Below are 15,548 nucleotides of genomic sequence, written 5' to 3' on the forward strand. Positions count from 1 at the left end.
GTGTTTGTGGTTGGTCGGGTCGCATGCGGTTATGAGTTGGAAGGTAATATTATTGATATTGTTGATAAAACACAGTGGCGCTTATCGCCTTTTCCAGGCTATGTGCACCATGACACGAATTTTAATAGTGTCCATAGTTACGCCTTTGCTTTTTCGTAACCTTTAGGATGACTTTCATTCTCATCTCCCAGTCAATCTCCAGTATCTCTCGCTAACATGAGCCTGTGCAGTGTGCACCCATCGTGGTCTCTGCTGCCGAGTTGTAGCACGGCTCACTTTCAGTCTGGGCTTTATTCAATGCACTACCGTAGTAGTGAGATCGGCGACGAGGAGCCCAGCGGAACCTCTGACACGTAGAAGTTGGTCAGTACCGGGATTTGAACCAACTTCCATTATAGTGTTGTGACTGAAGTGCTTGACCCACTGCGCCATACGTCAGCGGAACCAATGAATTCCACTGCCTACACTTCATGTTCAAAATTAACCCGACGACGATAAGAAATTACGCATTTACGCTTGATCGAGTATATTTCAAATTTCATCTTAGTCATCCTATTAGTCTCTTGAAGATTTATCTGCTGGTATCATTTACTCAAATAAATTGTTTACTACTGATGAAACATTTGTCGAGGCCAGAGTACTTGCTAGTTACCGTCTATTCTAAATCTATGTCTATGCAAATGCAAATTACTTCATTGCACCGCAATGATCAAACGATATGGTGACCATCTGGTAAACGGTAGCCTCTATAAATAATATGGACAGGCGGTGTGCAATACAACCCAGGTCGCGCATAGGATGCGTCTGAGTCCTGCATGGGTCGGTGCATGCATTTTATCTTTGGTTTGCTGCGGAGTAACGCAACTTATTGCATTGCCTTTCAATGAAATGCTGAAAGATATTTAGGAGGTTAAATATAACAGAAAAAAAGCTCAAAATCATTTATTAGTACCTGCAATGTGGCGAAGACAGGTCTTTTTTTCGGATTACTCTTGCAGCATTCGATGGCTTTCTGATTAATTTCGCGGCGGCAGGTTCTTAATTGTCCAGGTGTGAAGCCTATATAATGAATTTTATATGAAGGGTGATGGTTTCAGACAGAGGGACAGACAGAGCGTATGAAACAAGTGTCCTTAAACTGGGGTCCGTGACTGGTCAAAATTAAGGTTACAGGGAAAGGCTAAAACTATTGAAATCGCCACTCAGGGCAAGATATCGCTACTTCGCAGGAACCACTGGACTAGTGTACCATCATCATCATCATTGGTTTATTAGCAATTTTATCAGTTCAATACACCACAAAAAATGCGATACAATGAAAAGAAAGGAAGATGTCGAAGCGACTATGAGTTGTATATGGAATCAGACACCCCCCTTGGCCTAGGCGATGTAAAGAGGAGGCATGCACACTGAATGAAAGTAAAGAAGATACAAGATAGTGGTCCGGTAATCTTGAGGATGGACTGTATTTATTTAGTAGTAATTGCTTGTATTTCGACTTGAATGTGGACATGCTCATCGACTGCCGGATGGCCGGCGGGATACTGTTCCACACATCAGGTCCGGCATATTTGATAGAGCGATGATCTTTTCGGTCGATCATATATTTAGACGACGTGGACGCGCGTGTGTTGTACTTGTGCGTGTGTATCTCGCGACATAAATGAATAGGTAACTCTCTGTTTGTTCTCTGCTCTGCACGTGGGTGTTTCAAAGTATCATGACACACTATTTTGCTTTGGTGCGATTTGAGGCGACTATGCCTCGTAGAAAATTGCTACGTGGAAAATCTGATAATTGTTGATGATGAAAAAGAATTGAAGTTGCTGTGGACGCGTAAATTGTATCGTTAAAATAAGTGAGGAATATAAGCCACAAACTGGGACACCCCCATGACTCCTTTCACGCGTAATATCTCTATAGTGTTTCGAATGGCATTGAAATAACCAACCATACTAACTATAATGCTGTGTTACATTTACCTTCAAGAGTGATATCTCCACTTTGAAAAAGTTCATTCATAACGACACCAAAACTCCATACATCCGATTTCTGGCTGAATTCTCCCGAAGACCACGCTTCCGGTGCGATTGCGCCTAGGTCGCTACCCACAATATCTTCCCACCACTCACAGACCTCGTCGAAGCGGTGAATGTACCGAAATCTCGATATTTTCCAAACATTGCCGCCGCCTAGCAGCACCCCGCCGGTGCCGAGACAGCCATGGATGTAATTTTTCGAGGCTATGCAGTTCATTCCGTTGACAATCTATTGAATAGAACTTATGTCAGTGCCAAAGCAGTGTAGTAAGTAAGTATATGCATCATTTGCAGCGAATCCAGCTAAATCAGGGGCGGGCAACATACGGCCCGCGGACAGTTTCCGTCTTATACGATAATGTGGCCCGCGGCTACAGTCTGCCGAAATTCCCCGCGACTTGCTTACTACGTCACATTTTAGTGACTGTATGTTATTATATAGATGTATGCGCACTGCGCAGCGTGCGAGAGTGTTGGTCGAAGCGGGAAGACTTGCATTATCGGCATTTACGATGTACTTACCCGAATATCGTTTGTGGTAATCATGGTGTTTGTTACAATGGTCATTTACACCAGGCCGATATTTCTTACTTTTGATTCCGTAGCCTCCGACATGTAGCACGGCACGCTTCTAGGCTTTTGTAAGACACCGCAAACTCAAAATGGGTCGCGGGCTATTTTTCAAATGTCTTAGAAGCCGTGGTCCGCATGAACTCAATATCGAGATGAAATTGGCCACGCAGTTGCACAAAGACCCTATCTCATCACCTACTCAGCTCTAGTGAATTGATATCTTGGTAAATTTGGGGTACCGGGCTTATCGAATGCGTTGAAATCTTAATTAGTGAATACACCGTCTGTTGATTGATCAGAGAGAAGCAGACATGGCGGCACCTATATGACAATGCTGATCTCAAATTCACATTGTCTCCGTCATTATCGGCGTGAAATGGCTTTGAAGTGACGTTGCTGTCGTTAAAATATATTCATTAAATACGATTTACCCCTTGTATATGGGGATAAATGGGGGAATAATGTATCGGTTAAGCAATCCGACCCGCCAAGTACCTAATTTTCCTATATCCAGCCCGCCGACTGGAGAAGTTGCCCACCCCTGAGCTAAATGGTAACATTATAAATATAGGCTGCAATATGCTATACCCTCACAATATTAGGTTTGAATGCTTCAAAGATCGAATGGACTTCAATGGCAGTTATGATTATAATTAGTGAAGTGTATAAATCAATGGCTTGACTTACTTGCAAAGAAATATCCAGTCCGACTCTTAGGCTCTTGTCCATTCCCTGTAAATGTCTCTTAAGGCTGCCCTTGCCTTTGTAGCGTCCCTGATACGGCATGCAAAACCTAACAGGAACTTCGTCGTGTTCGTGGGCTCGGGACCTCGCCTTTCCGCGATCGCACGCACCGGTAACACAAATCCATATTGCTTTATACGCATATATTCATACAACGACATAACACAGCAAAACAGGCGCTTCTTCGATATACGCCCCAGATCGAAACAGTGCTCCCCATGACACCGACAAATGTTTCACATGAACACAATAAAATTTATAAACGTCAAAATAAATTGTTGTCTTTGTAGTGGAAGGGGGATATTATGGTTGGAGGAGAGGAGGATATTAGGACTGGGGAGGGAGGATTTTAGGGTTGAGTAGAGGGGGATATTAGAGTTGGAGAGGGGGGATATTAGGGTTCGAGGAATGATGGATATTAGGGTTGGGAAATGGGGATATTAGGGTTGGAGGAGAGGGGGATATTAGGGTTAGAGCTGGGTTAGGGTTAGGAAACGGGGATATTAGCGTTGGAGGAGAGGGGGATATTAGGGTTGGGGAGGGGATATTAGGGTTAGGGGATGGGTTTAGAGTTATGGTTAGAGCTGGGTTGGGGTTAGAGCTGTGTTAGGGTAACCCAAGAATAGGTTTGGAGTGCGGGACATGATATTCCACACTCTCCCGACCATAATATCCCCAACCCTAATCTTGGGATACCCTAACCCACCTCCAACCCTAATAACCCCCTTCCCCCGAAATACCCTAACACAACCCTAATATCCACCTACCCCCAACCCTGATGTGCCTAACCCACATCCAACCCTAATATCCGTCTCTCCACAGGCAAAAACAAATCATTTTGACGTTTATAAAATTTGATCATGTTCATGGGAAACACTTGCTGGTTACATGTGAAACACTGTTTCGATCTGGGGCGTATATCGAAGAAGCGCGCAAAACATACACTGGCATAATACTCAACCAACTACGTTACACACATAATCACTGCACAAGCCCCAGTAGCCTTGTCAACCCTAGACACATCCTACTGTACTACCCCACTTGAGCTACTACTTCAACTTCAAACCCAACATACTCGCTAACAACCAGCACCTCCAGCCACACTCCCAGCCAGACCAAGCACTCTTCCACTTCTCCCAGACTACCACGTGCAACCTACATACCGAACATTCTAGAAAAACAGCTCAATGACAGCACAATGTGATTACCAGGGCGTTACACCTTTCTCCAGGACAAGGCTTCGTGGAGTATCCTCAGTCTAATGGATTACCGGCAAAGGTGGCAGTTACAAATCAAATACTACACATGGGAATACTCACAATTTTAGAATTTGAAATTTGTTTAAATTGGGGATGATGTCTGTGGTTAGGAAACAAGTTGTAGGATATAATCGCGATGGGTTCACATGGAATACATATTTATTTTACTGTTTGATTATTGCATGAAAGTCAATCGTAGCACAACATATAACATTTTAAAGCGGCCGAAACCTTTACCATCACTCGTTGGGTTCTTACTAGCAAGCAGTAGATGATATGCAACCCATTTTCAACAAAAATAAAACATACATAGCTTACTAGATAGGTATTGCATATCTGTTTGCAGAGAACCGATTCCTAAGATGGTACTATGCTCCTTATGAAAATCCACAGCTAGTTCCGAAATGTTCAAGTAGATCTACTATAAATATCTTTAACCAGAACTTCTTCATTATGCAGCATTGTTACGGTTGGCGGTATATACCAATGATTCCGACCCATTCAACCATTCCATACTGTATATACGTCGACGATATCGGGTGCAAATCGTCCGTATTCTCATACTACGTGTTTATTTGGAAAGTATTTACGCAATGACATAATTATACAACTGAAAAACACAATTTATTTGAATTGCATTTTTAAAACACTGTTTAAAAAGACCATTTGTTTTAAAATCCTAACCCAGCTGTGAGGGTAGGATGCTTTGAAGACAATCGGTGAGAACTGGGTAATTTCTAATCTAGAAAACACAAAACTACGAAATTCTACTTTCGTAATTTCCGATTTCATACATCTGCCCCGATCCGGATCCGAGAATTTAAAAAATGCTAGTTTTAATCTAATCATGCCGTCGGATTACTATCCGGACAGAATCCAAGATCCTGATTATCAGTGCATCATGCAACATATCAATAATCTAGACCAGTGGTTCTTATGTAGGAGTTGAATGTCGCTCTTGAACTCCGCAGAACCCCTGAAACTGACTCATGGAGCCTTGGTGTTCAGTGGAACACCGGTTAAGAACCGCTGATCTAGACAGTGCAATCTTCATTGTAATGGGGTTTTCTATATGCGAACAATATTTGTGATCATTATACTCTCCTCCAAGTCCTGGTATCACTCACGTATGCGAGGAGTCGAACAATGTTACGATGACGTAATTGAGTCAATGCTTGTAGCTTTCGATTAAAAAATATTGTCACAACACTGTCGTCTAGCTCGACGCTCCTCTCGACGCAAACAAGCTGGTGTTTCCATATTCCTGCAAATAAAATTAACTATATTCAAAGTCATCATACCTCGCTAGGTTTTCTCACCTTCATAGAAATCGGTGTAAAACCCGCCACAAAGCATTGTTGTTATTGTTATCTCTTGATTGAACGTTACCTCTGGGTCAGGGAAATAATTGTTGGAAGCTGTAGATTGTACGCAGTGTGGATCAGTAACGAAATACTGCGGTTCGTAGTGTCAATATTTGCTACGATGATTAAGACTATAGACCAGTGGTGAAATTTGCTTCCCATTATACACCAGTGATACTCATATACCCTAAACATGGGTCGCGAAGGGTGTATGATTAGATAAATGCAAAAATCCGATACAAGATCTTGGAAGATTTAATAAACAATTGTACACTCCTGGGTAAGAGTGATGACGGACGTGAATCTCAAAACACGACAACTCCGAAACCAATTTCTCATTTCACAATTGCCCATCTCAATCGGAATGACCACTTCAAAAGCATGACCCATGTCCGTATTTTCTTTATAATTTTCAATTACATATTCAATGTGATAATTCATATATGACTTACACTCTTTTGTACTTTGTTTGATGCCAGGCCTCCACCTGCAAAAATATACGAATTTAGGAATCCGTATATCATCTATTAGATTTGTAATATAATATTTATGGACTTTTAACATAAAACTAATGACTTCCTGGGTAGTAATCGGGAAGCGAATGACTATAGTTATCAATGAATACACGTAAACTAGAAATGTGATCGCGATTGAGGCTGGGTCGAAGGTGCTGACTTTTATAGTCAAACAAATCAGCATCTAGAAACAGACAGTCACATGATCGAATTAATAACCTTTATTTTGGTCACCAGCTTCCCAAATGTCGCATTCAGCATACCCTAATTGCTACGGTTGCCGCGGACAATTTAACCCATCCGGAGGATCCCGCGATTTCAAAAGAAGTGAGAACAACAGGGATGCAGAATTCATCTTGAATTTCAAGAATTTAATTTACTTGCGATCGATTGCTGCTTTTGATTTCTCAATTATAGTCAATGCTTGAATAAGACTTAGTTGCAGATCATCATCGGAATCCGTTTGTTCGACTGAGCCAAGCGGTTGGACGTTCCATGTACTGTCGTCAGTCTCATCTTCGCATCCATAACCTAGTAAGATATCTGAGAATTGTAAATTTCGGATATAAGCAGTGTATGATCAATACTGGTAAGTTGCGTGAAGCATAAAGTAGTCCTGGATGGAATAACAAGGATTGAATTCCCACCATTGATTACTAGACCTAAATGGCTTATTATGATATAGGCTTTGGTTCTGGTTAGTCCGTTCAGAGACGTTTCACATTTCTAAACAGTCTTGCTATGTTATATCTCGATGAAACATATGAACCTGCTGACAGCCTGTAGCATACAGTGACGGTGTTTATAAAAGCGAAAAATTATATTAGGCGACAAATTGTTTTTTGATGTAGGATCAACAGTGACCAGATGGGTATTGATTAGGTTAAGACACTCCGCAATGAGAATGCGTTCGACAGCTAGAAGCTTCGGGACAGGATACGTTGGGACAATAACAATATATTGCGCCAAGGTCGATATAACCTATAGTACTCATTAGTTGCAACCTCACCAAAGTCGCACAAACCGACGTCTTCATTTGTACGCCAACATGGATGAGCGGCGATTTTCCAAATCGACGGTCGACAGCGCCTGTCAAGACTGAGAGTGGATTTTATCAAATGATTCATTTATTTAACTTTCGGAACCAATAAATGAGATAAATCGAATATTCCATTCTTCGTCTTATATTCCCATAGGTCTGATGTGATGCCAAACGGCGATTCGCCGTTACTAAAGATGTAGTACAGGATAACCCCCAAAGAAAAACAGTCCGACTTTAGCGACACGTATGAGTCGCCGAAGCCTTCAGGAGGTTGATATCCAAGCGTTCCGAATCGACATTGGGAGTAAACCATAGAATGCATTGATTTAACTTGCTGACTCAATCCGAAATCAGCAATCTTAATACTTTTCAAGTCCAGGCTGAGCAGAATGTTGGCAGGATTTAAGTCTTTGTGGATTATCAGCTGTTCGTGGACAAACACCATTCCTTCGACCAATTGCTTGCAATATCTCATCCACATATTCACGTTATACTCCGATGGGTTTTTCTTCTGCGATGTCAGGAATTGCTCCAAATTCATGTCATGACATTTCTCCAAAGCTAGATAGGTATACTCAAACAACCCATCGTTGATAATGTCTGACTGGATTAGCGAAATGACGTGTACATGGGGCCCGATTATTCGAAGACTGTTTGCTTCCGCAAAGCTTTGTTCATGTTTACTCGGAAATTTTACGGCGCATTCGCGAATATCAGTCACATGACTCATGATGTGCCCGACGAAGACATTTCCGTGGTTGGAAAGCTTCTTTCGGGGAAAAATTTTGATCAAATCCGAGATAGTCCTTGATTCTGTACGTAATTGAGAGTTTTGAGAGACCTTATTAAACAATACTAATGATCATATTTCCGTAACATCATATATGCAAAAACCAAAATATATATCTATACATATATATTACCATTAACATCAACATCTTCTACGGAATCGCTTTGATCGGTTATGTCGCGTTCGTCTGAAAATGTTGTAGAGTCGTTGGCAACTAGTTATTTATTTTGCACACACAATCGTACTTACAGGTCGAGCATTCACTATCGGACTGATTTTAAAAGGTAAAATATGTACAATTTATGCAAACACCAAAAAAAAATTCCCCATTGTTGCCATTAAACGAGATAATTTTGCATTTTTCGATCATACCTACTTCATTGCACTTGGTAACAATGCTGAGAATTGATCACGGTTTTACATCAATGACATTCTCACTGACGTTTACAGCTTCGTGTCACATGTTTCGGACGCTGCGATACTACCAACAGAGGTTTGTGGGAAAAGCATCGAAGCTATAATTCTAGCTGATAATATTTTGACTCATTTTAGTTCTCAAATAATTCTTCCCTCACTATACTTTGCTTGAATCACCACAATTAATTATAATTGATTCGGATTCATTTTACACGGTCCTACTCATTGTAATTGCGATAATCAACGTTCGTCTTTTACGCTTGATATTCTGTTATACAAGGTAGAATGTAGGGGCTAACGTCTAAGAGGTTAGTTTTACTTGGAAACATTCGTTGTATACTCTTATTTTTGCAAATCCTTCGGTTATATTGTCATAGTTACTTACAATTCGGGTTGCATTTAAAACAAAAATCAATTTCGTCAGTAGGCTCATAATACATGTTTTTCGAAAGTTTCTGCCCAATTATGGCATAATTTTATACAATGTTTGACGAAAAAAACAATGAGTCCTTTTTGAAAAAGCATTTGTTTAAAATACTCTTTATAAAGCTTGTTTTAAACAAATAGTTTTAAAACACTGTTTGTTTTAAATTCAACTTTACTTGCAATAGCGGTGGACAATTTAATTTTAAACAATAGTTCTTTTATTGCGAGCGTAGGTCGCACGTGCTTCAAGTCGACCTTACGCAATCGGTTAAAAGAGGGGTTTACCTCAGAATCCAGTAACCTAATCGGAAATATATATGAGATAAGTATATTAATTAAATGCCGATATTGCAATTAGTGCCTTGTGTTGTGAAGTACAGTGAAATCTGCACTACAGACACATTCCTGCACTGCAGTCTCGAAACTGTGATGTTTATAGCTCGTCGTATCCTTGTTGATTTTTTCTCTGCATTTCTTGTGGTTTTGTGTATTTATTTTCATTCGCTATGCGCCATTGATTGGAATGTGTATAGTCCTACAGGTGGCAGTTCAAAAATTTGTCAAAAAGTGTTTACGAAGTCAATTTTTTTTGCAACCCGCATTTTTTGTATCGTAAATGCTTGCACTCTCGATGAACCATATCCTATATCGGGGTGTTAAACAAACGGCCCACGGGTCGCATCCAGCCCGCCAGACGGTTTCATCATGCCCGCGACGCCATTTTGAAAAATGGCTGTATTATGCAGAACATTTCTAACGAATGTTAATATTTATAGTACGAAATACTTTCATTAAATAATCCCTCAAGACGGAAAATGTCTAGTGTGTTCATAGTAGACATTATAACCATCCGATAGCGGTGTTGCGCTTTCACTCTAGTCACAATTAGGAACCAAGTCGCTTCCATTGACACCAAATTCCGAGAAGGTAACAGTGAGTTCACAGTGTTATGGAAAAGTGAACCAAAAATAGGTATTTGCAGAAGTGGAAACGTCAGTAGTTAGAAACCTGTTTATACAAGTTACATATAGTAGAAACAATTATGAAACAAAAATATAATTTAAATGTATGTGGTTGCACTCATTTTTTGCTCATGACTTAACAGGTCCTCGGCCACCAGAGAAACCCAAATCGCGATACAATAATAATGAATCAAATTTCAACGTCTGCGCTTACGGTTAAATCGCATAGACCTGCCTGGGACTATATTGTCAGATTACGACTAAAACGAAGCAATCATTGGATTATGTCAGCATATATAATCGGTAAAGTCGCTGTTTTAGCAGTTTATCTATAATTATATACAGATGTGGTCAGTAACGAAGAACTTCTACTTTTTAGAAGTACTCAAGTAGTTTTCCTCTACTTCTGGTACTTACTCATGTAGATCTGATTTTCGCTACTTCTGCTTCTACTTTGTAATATTTTGTGATCTACTCACTTACTTTTCGCTATTTTCATTTTGTCAAGTAGAAGTAGTTTAATCCTCCAATCAGGAAGATAGCCCGAGGAATTTCGGAGCTGTTTTTACGGAGTATCAACATTTAATTTTCATAAAAATTGAATAAAGCCTAGAATTTTCCTCGCACTTCGCGCTCACGAAAGTATCGGTGAATATAATTTAGGTAGCGGGGTTGGCGTGGTTTTGATCACACCGCATTGTCGCCCTGCACCCATACGAGATATTTCGACACAGTATATATGGCTCATCATAACGTTTGAAACTGATGTTTCGCAATCTAGAATTTCCTATCATGTCGTAATCTGGCAGTCCATGGCTTGTCGTAATCTGGAAAAGTGGACTCTGACTTTTTCTTTAGTTTTAGAGCTGGTCTAGGATACCGCCTTTGAAACTTTCTGGACTAAAGACATGGAATACATTTTCCGCTTCTAGAAGTAGAATTTATATTTCGCTTTCAATTCATAGTGTCATGTACTTTGAGTTCAAATTAATATCAGTTGTTTTGTCTGGACAACATACACGTTGAAGTATAAAAGCAATTTCCGGAAATAAAGCTACACAATATGGCATATTTACGATCCACCATATTTTTTTATTAAGGTATACTAATCGCGCAAAGTGTTCACGCCGTATCCTATACAACTTCTCTTTATTGCTCTTCGACTACGGGTCTCATAATATGGGGAAGTGCGCCATACCATGATATTTTCTAAAACGTGCTGTTCGAGTAAACAGTGGATTAGTATCGCATTTCCATATCAATACCACAATTTGATGATGCGGACGAATGCTTATGCTGTCGAAAATTGGATACCTCCTGGTCAGGGATATCTAGAAACTCCGGGATTGGACACCTTTTTTCAAGGTGCCCTGAAGTAGGCCTATGTTGATGCAACCAAGCAGCTGCAAAAGACTTCGCAAAACATCAAGGACATGTCTTTTGTACATATTTATTAGGAAATAACACAATAAATAACACGAGGGATGTCAGTTGTCACGGTGACGTCACAGTCAGTTGTCGTGGCGACGTCACCATGACACAATTTAGCATTTTGCAGAAGCCTTTGAAGTCAGTTTGCGGATCTTGCGAAAGTTTTTTTTCGGTGCCTCTTCAAGCATCGGTTTGGCATTCAAACGCTTGAGGTGATTTTTTGCAAAACAATTGAAAGCACTTTGCACAATAAGGTTGAAGTTCAAATGGCTAGATTTACATTTGACATGCATGAGGTGACGAAAACGAGATGTATTAGACACAACATAACGCATTGCATTCAAATAAACATTGCGCTGATTCATACAGCACATCAACTTTTTTAACGTGTCTTCATCTGCTGAAACAGCTGAGAAATACTGCACAGCCAATAATGTAATGGCAAAGCAAATTTCAGTTGGTTCAGCAAGTCCTCCACGATCTGCCATGTCAAAAATCGTTTTATATCTCTCAGGAATGCAGCCATTAATATCTGGAACATTATTAATACCGGATATGAGCACGCCTCTGCAGTCGTCACAACGCCTACGGCGGAAAATTGAGCGACCAATATATCCACTAACAAAGACTACAACAGATGCATCAGTATCGTCCACATCATTTGTGACGACAGTTTTCATGAAGTCAGCAAGCCACTGGAAATCTTCGTGGTTTGCTGATGCATCTTCCTCGCCCGGTTCACAACTGATGATTGCTCTGGACAGTCCATCCCGCTGCAGCAGGCTTAGACACCGAATTTTTTTTTCTGCCAGCAGCAATTGCTTCACAGACATGAAGATATTACCGCCATTGCTCTGCCGATACATCCCAAATCGGGCTTCGATTGGGTCGGACATTATTTTCCCGGATAAGAAATATTCCACATTCTGAGTTACTTGCAGATGCTCCGTCAACGATAGCACAGCCCCCATTGTCTGAATACAGGCCATGAATGTTTCATTGCTGAGACCAGCACAGCCCGACTTTTGCCAATTCTTGAAAATGTCGATGGCTCTTCTCAAATAGGTAACACCGGGATGATCCTCACCAATTTGCAGTGGCGTGAAAAATGAATTTCTTTTCCGCACGGCTGAAATGAATATTTTGTCGCATCAGATAAAAGTCAAATTGCAGCAAGAAACCTATGTAATGAAAGTTTTACCTTTACTTGGGCTTTTAACAGACATGATATTCCAAATGGTTTGGATGAATTCAACATATTTTGCAGTTTGCAGAAATTCTGGATGTCCTTTCTCTGCGAAGTGCTTTAGTCCCGCTACTGTTGAATCACTAAACACACCTGAAGAAAAGGGCAGTAATCAGGTCATGATCTTTACCAAGGATTGTTCGAAGTCGAGACGGCGAGCTAACATTGACATATGATACTTACTCAAAGCGTGCTGAGGCGAAGTTCGGGCGATGCTGCTGGGATTAAGGGAAACTTTTTTGAGTTGATGTGCAACTTTCAATGTCTTGCCTTCTTCCAGAGCATAGAGGGTTTTGATATGAAGGAACTTTGCATGGCATGACACTCCCAGTATATCCTCATTGTCTTTAGTAGGGGGGTGCATCTGCTTCTTATTCACAAAATGGTTGAAGATGTTTTTGAAGTTGTGAGTGAAATCGAAAATCAAAAATAATTTTTCTCGGGGTCGATATGGATGTTCGATGCTATGACGAAGTTCTCCATTACAGAGATCCATGAATAATTTCCTAAAAATAAGTATTACGGTAAATGCATGTTTAACAACTTCAAAAACCAACAAGGATATAAAAACTCACCGGTTACAGACATGGTTGTCTGTTGATATTGCTACCACCAGTAGTATATCGTTGATCTTTTCCATCACTTCATCAAACCATGTTCGCAGCGTCTCAGTGTCAAGTTTGTCAACCGGAATGAGACAAACCACATCCTTGTACTTCCCAAAAAGTGATTGCACCATGAATGTTAACACCGTCTTAGCGGGATTGCCACTTTCCGTTAACCCGATGAAAGAACCATTTGTATATTCCACGCGCTGTGCGGTATAAACCTCGTCTATCATTAAGGTTACAATTTTTTCTCGGTCGGATAAAAATTTAGTCCTTTCCTTCAAATACGTCATATCAAGTTTGCCTGGCGACACTGTCTTATCTTCACATAATCTGCGAAGGTGGCGTACTGAAGGCAAAGCAAAAATGTTCAGAAGCTGTGTATAGAGAGCTGGACTTGTAAATTTCCACATGAAGGCAGTGGTTAGAAGATCTGTCGAGTATCTCCGGCAATTGCGGGTCACTTGACAGAGTGACAATTGCTCAATAATAAATCTGATCAACATTGGGTTGAAATCTGCACAGTTCGTAGATGACATTTGCACAGTCAGGTACTCCTCCAATAGAGATACAGTCAATTCTATGTAGTTGAAATTACTATCGCCGCTGGACAACGACTTGCATCTGGCAAGAATGTTGTTCAATTCGGATGTCTTCTGAACGTAACTTGCACTCAATAAATCGTCATAATTGGAAGGCGGAACAGGGGTGCCTTTAATGAATGCATGAATCTTCATGTCCTTCGATACTATCACAGAAGCTGTGAGTATGGGCGGCTGATGAATATCATTTGACGAAGTTATAAGATGGAACTGCAATGTCTCATCATCAGTAGAATAGACATACCCAGCAGGGAGAAGCTCTTTCTGAAACTTTTCTTTCAAAGAGAGTAGGTCAACCACACATTCTTGCTGAATAAACTCCTCATTGCATTTTTCTCTGCGGGAATTCTCGGTGGAAAGGCGAGCAGAGGAGGAGCAGTTCTTACTTCGAGGTCTCGGATTGGGGCTAGTTAGATAATTTGGCAAAGTTGAAAAAATATGAGGCACAGCAGTAGATTTGAGCCGTTGTCTCGATAATGCTACACAACCACGTCGTTTCAAGCGCCGAGACTTCTTGTCACTTGAAGTATATTCGAAATCGTCATTCGAAAAGTGTAGACGGCAAACTTTTTGTCCAGATGAAGCAACTAGAGCTTTTCTTGGGATTGCTTTAATCCATTTTTTGCGCAGGATAGGATCAGATGGAAAGCTATAGCATGAAACAACAGTGCTGTTGCTGCTTTCCCATTCATCTTTTGTCTTTTTATATCCAGATCTGCATCCCGGAACACAACATTTATAGCCCACTTCCCTGATGCAAACTGCTCTAAAATAGCACGTTATTTAGACATCTAAACACCACAAACCTACACCTACGTACCGGAAATTGTACAACATACCGGTACATCTAAACTCCACTAAGCTACAAGATCGCGGAAATTGTACACCACATAAGCACTTCCTTCGCTTCTGACAGCTGATCGCATGTGAATCGGCCGACTTTTGTTCCTATCTAAAGCAAACGAAGCTACACTTAGGTCGCGGAAGCGGTACGAAATATGAGCAGCTCCGTCGCTTCTGACGGCTGATCGCAGACTGTCGGCCTACTCCGGGCCGCGTTGTCTGACGTCACGCGCATATTGTCCAATCCCGAAGTTTCTAGATATCCCTGCTCCTGGTATGCATCAATGTGAATCAAGCGCGGCACCTTTCGCATAGCTCAATTTGCACCTTTTGACAATCCATACGAACCAATTACGATCGTTTTCACAACTACTTACTTACTTGAGTAGATTTAAAGTCAGTCAATTTTTCTTCTACTTCAAGTAGTTTTAGGTTGTCTATCGAATAAGTACTTGTAATCGTACGTGAGTAGATTTTGTCGTCGCTACTTCTACTTCTACTTGAGTAGCTCTCTGGACTACCTTTACCACCTCTGATTATATATTCTATAACTATTCAACTGGCCATTCATCGTAATTTTGCCAAATCCACTGTTTGCGAATGAAGGTGTTGACAGAATAGAACTCTGGTCCGCGATACACCACAATTATTATTACAAGGGCATGGATTTTGAGGGAACATTTTGGA

At 40.7% G+C, this 15,548-nt stretch overlaps 2 protein-coding genes across 3 annotated transcripts; both read right to left on the reverse strand.

The window, feature by feature from the left end:
* Positions 1–509: 509 nt before the first annotated feature.
* LOC145437100 (tyrosine-protein kinase Src42A-like) lies at positions 510–8,365 on the reverse strand. 2 transcript variants are annotated; one of them, XM_080314271.1, is made up of 10 exons: positions 7,504–8,365; positions 6,875–7,025; positions 6,432–6,466; positions 5,935–6,033; positions 5,743–5,879; positions 4,578–4,614; positions 3,300–3,373; positions 1,983–2,268; positions 953–1,059; positions 510–891 (listed from the first exon to the last, which is right to left on the reverse strand). In XM_080314271.1, the coding sequence occupies exons 1-10, from the start codon at positions 7,619–7,621 to the stop codon at positions 835–837; spliced, it is 1,101 nt and encodes a 366-aa protein (XP_080170397.1). In that variant the 5' UTR covers positions 7,622–8,365; the 3' UTR covers positions 510–834. The 2 variants fall into 2 exon arrangements, with proteins under 2 accessions (XP_080170397.1, XP_080170396.1); XM_080314270.1 differs by having other exon boundaries at positions 6,875–7,037.
* Positions 8,366–11,458: 3,093 nt separating this feature from the next.
* LOC145437101 (uncharacterized) lies at positions 11,459–14,744 on the reverse strand. Its single transcript, XM_080314273.1, has 4 exons — positions 13,384–14,744; positions 12,992–13,314; positions 12,764–12,901; positions 11,459–12,691 (listed from the first exon to the last, which is right to left on the reverse strand). Exons 1-4 carry the CDS (start codon positions 14,151–14,153, stop codon positions 11,676–11,678), a joined length of 2,247 nt encoding a protein of 748 aa, XP_080170399.1. The 5' UTR covers positions 14,154–14,744; the 3' UTR covers positions 11,459–11,675.
* Positions 14,745–15,548: the final 804 nt, after the last annotated feature.

Source organism: Botryllus schlosseri, chromosome 4 (assembly GCF_051294905.1).
Source record: "Botryllus schlosseri isolate E-star chromosome 4, Bs_hap1, whole genome shotgun sequence".
NCBI classification, from domain to species: Eukaryota; Metazoa; Chordata; class Ascidiacea; order Stolidobranchia; family Styelidae; genus Botryllus; species Botryllus schlosseri.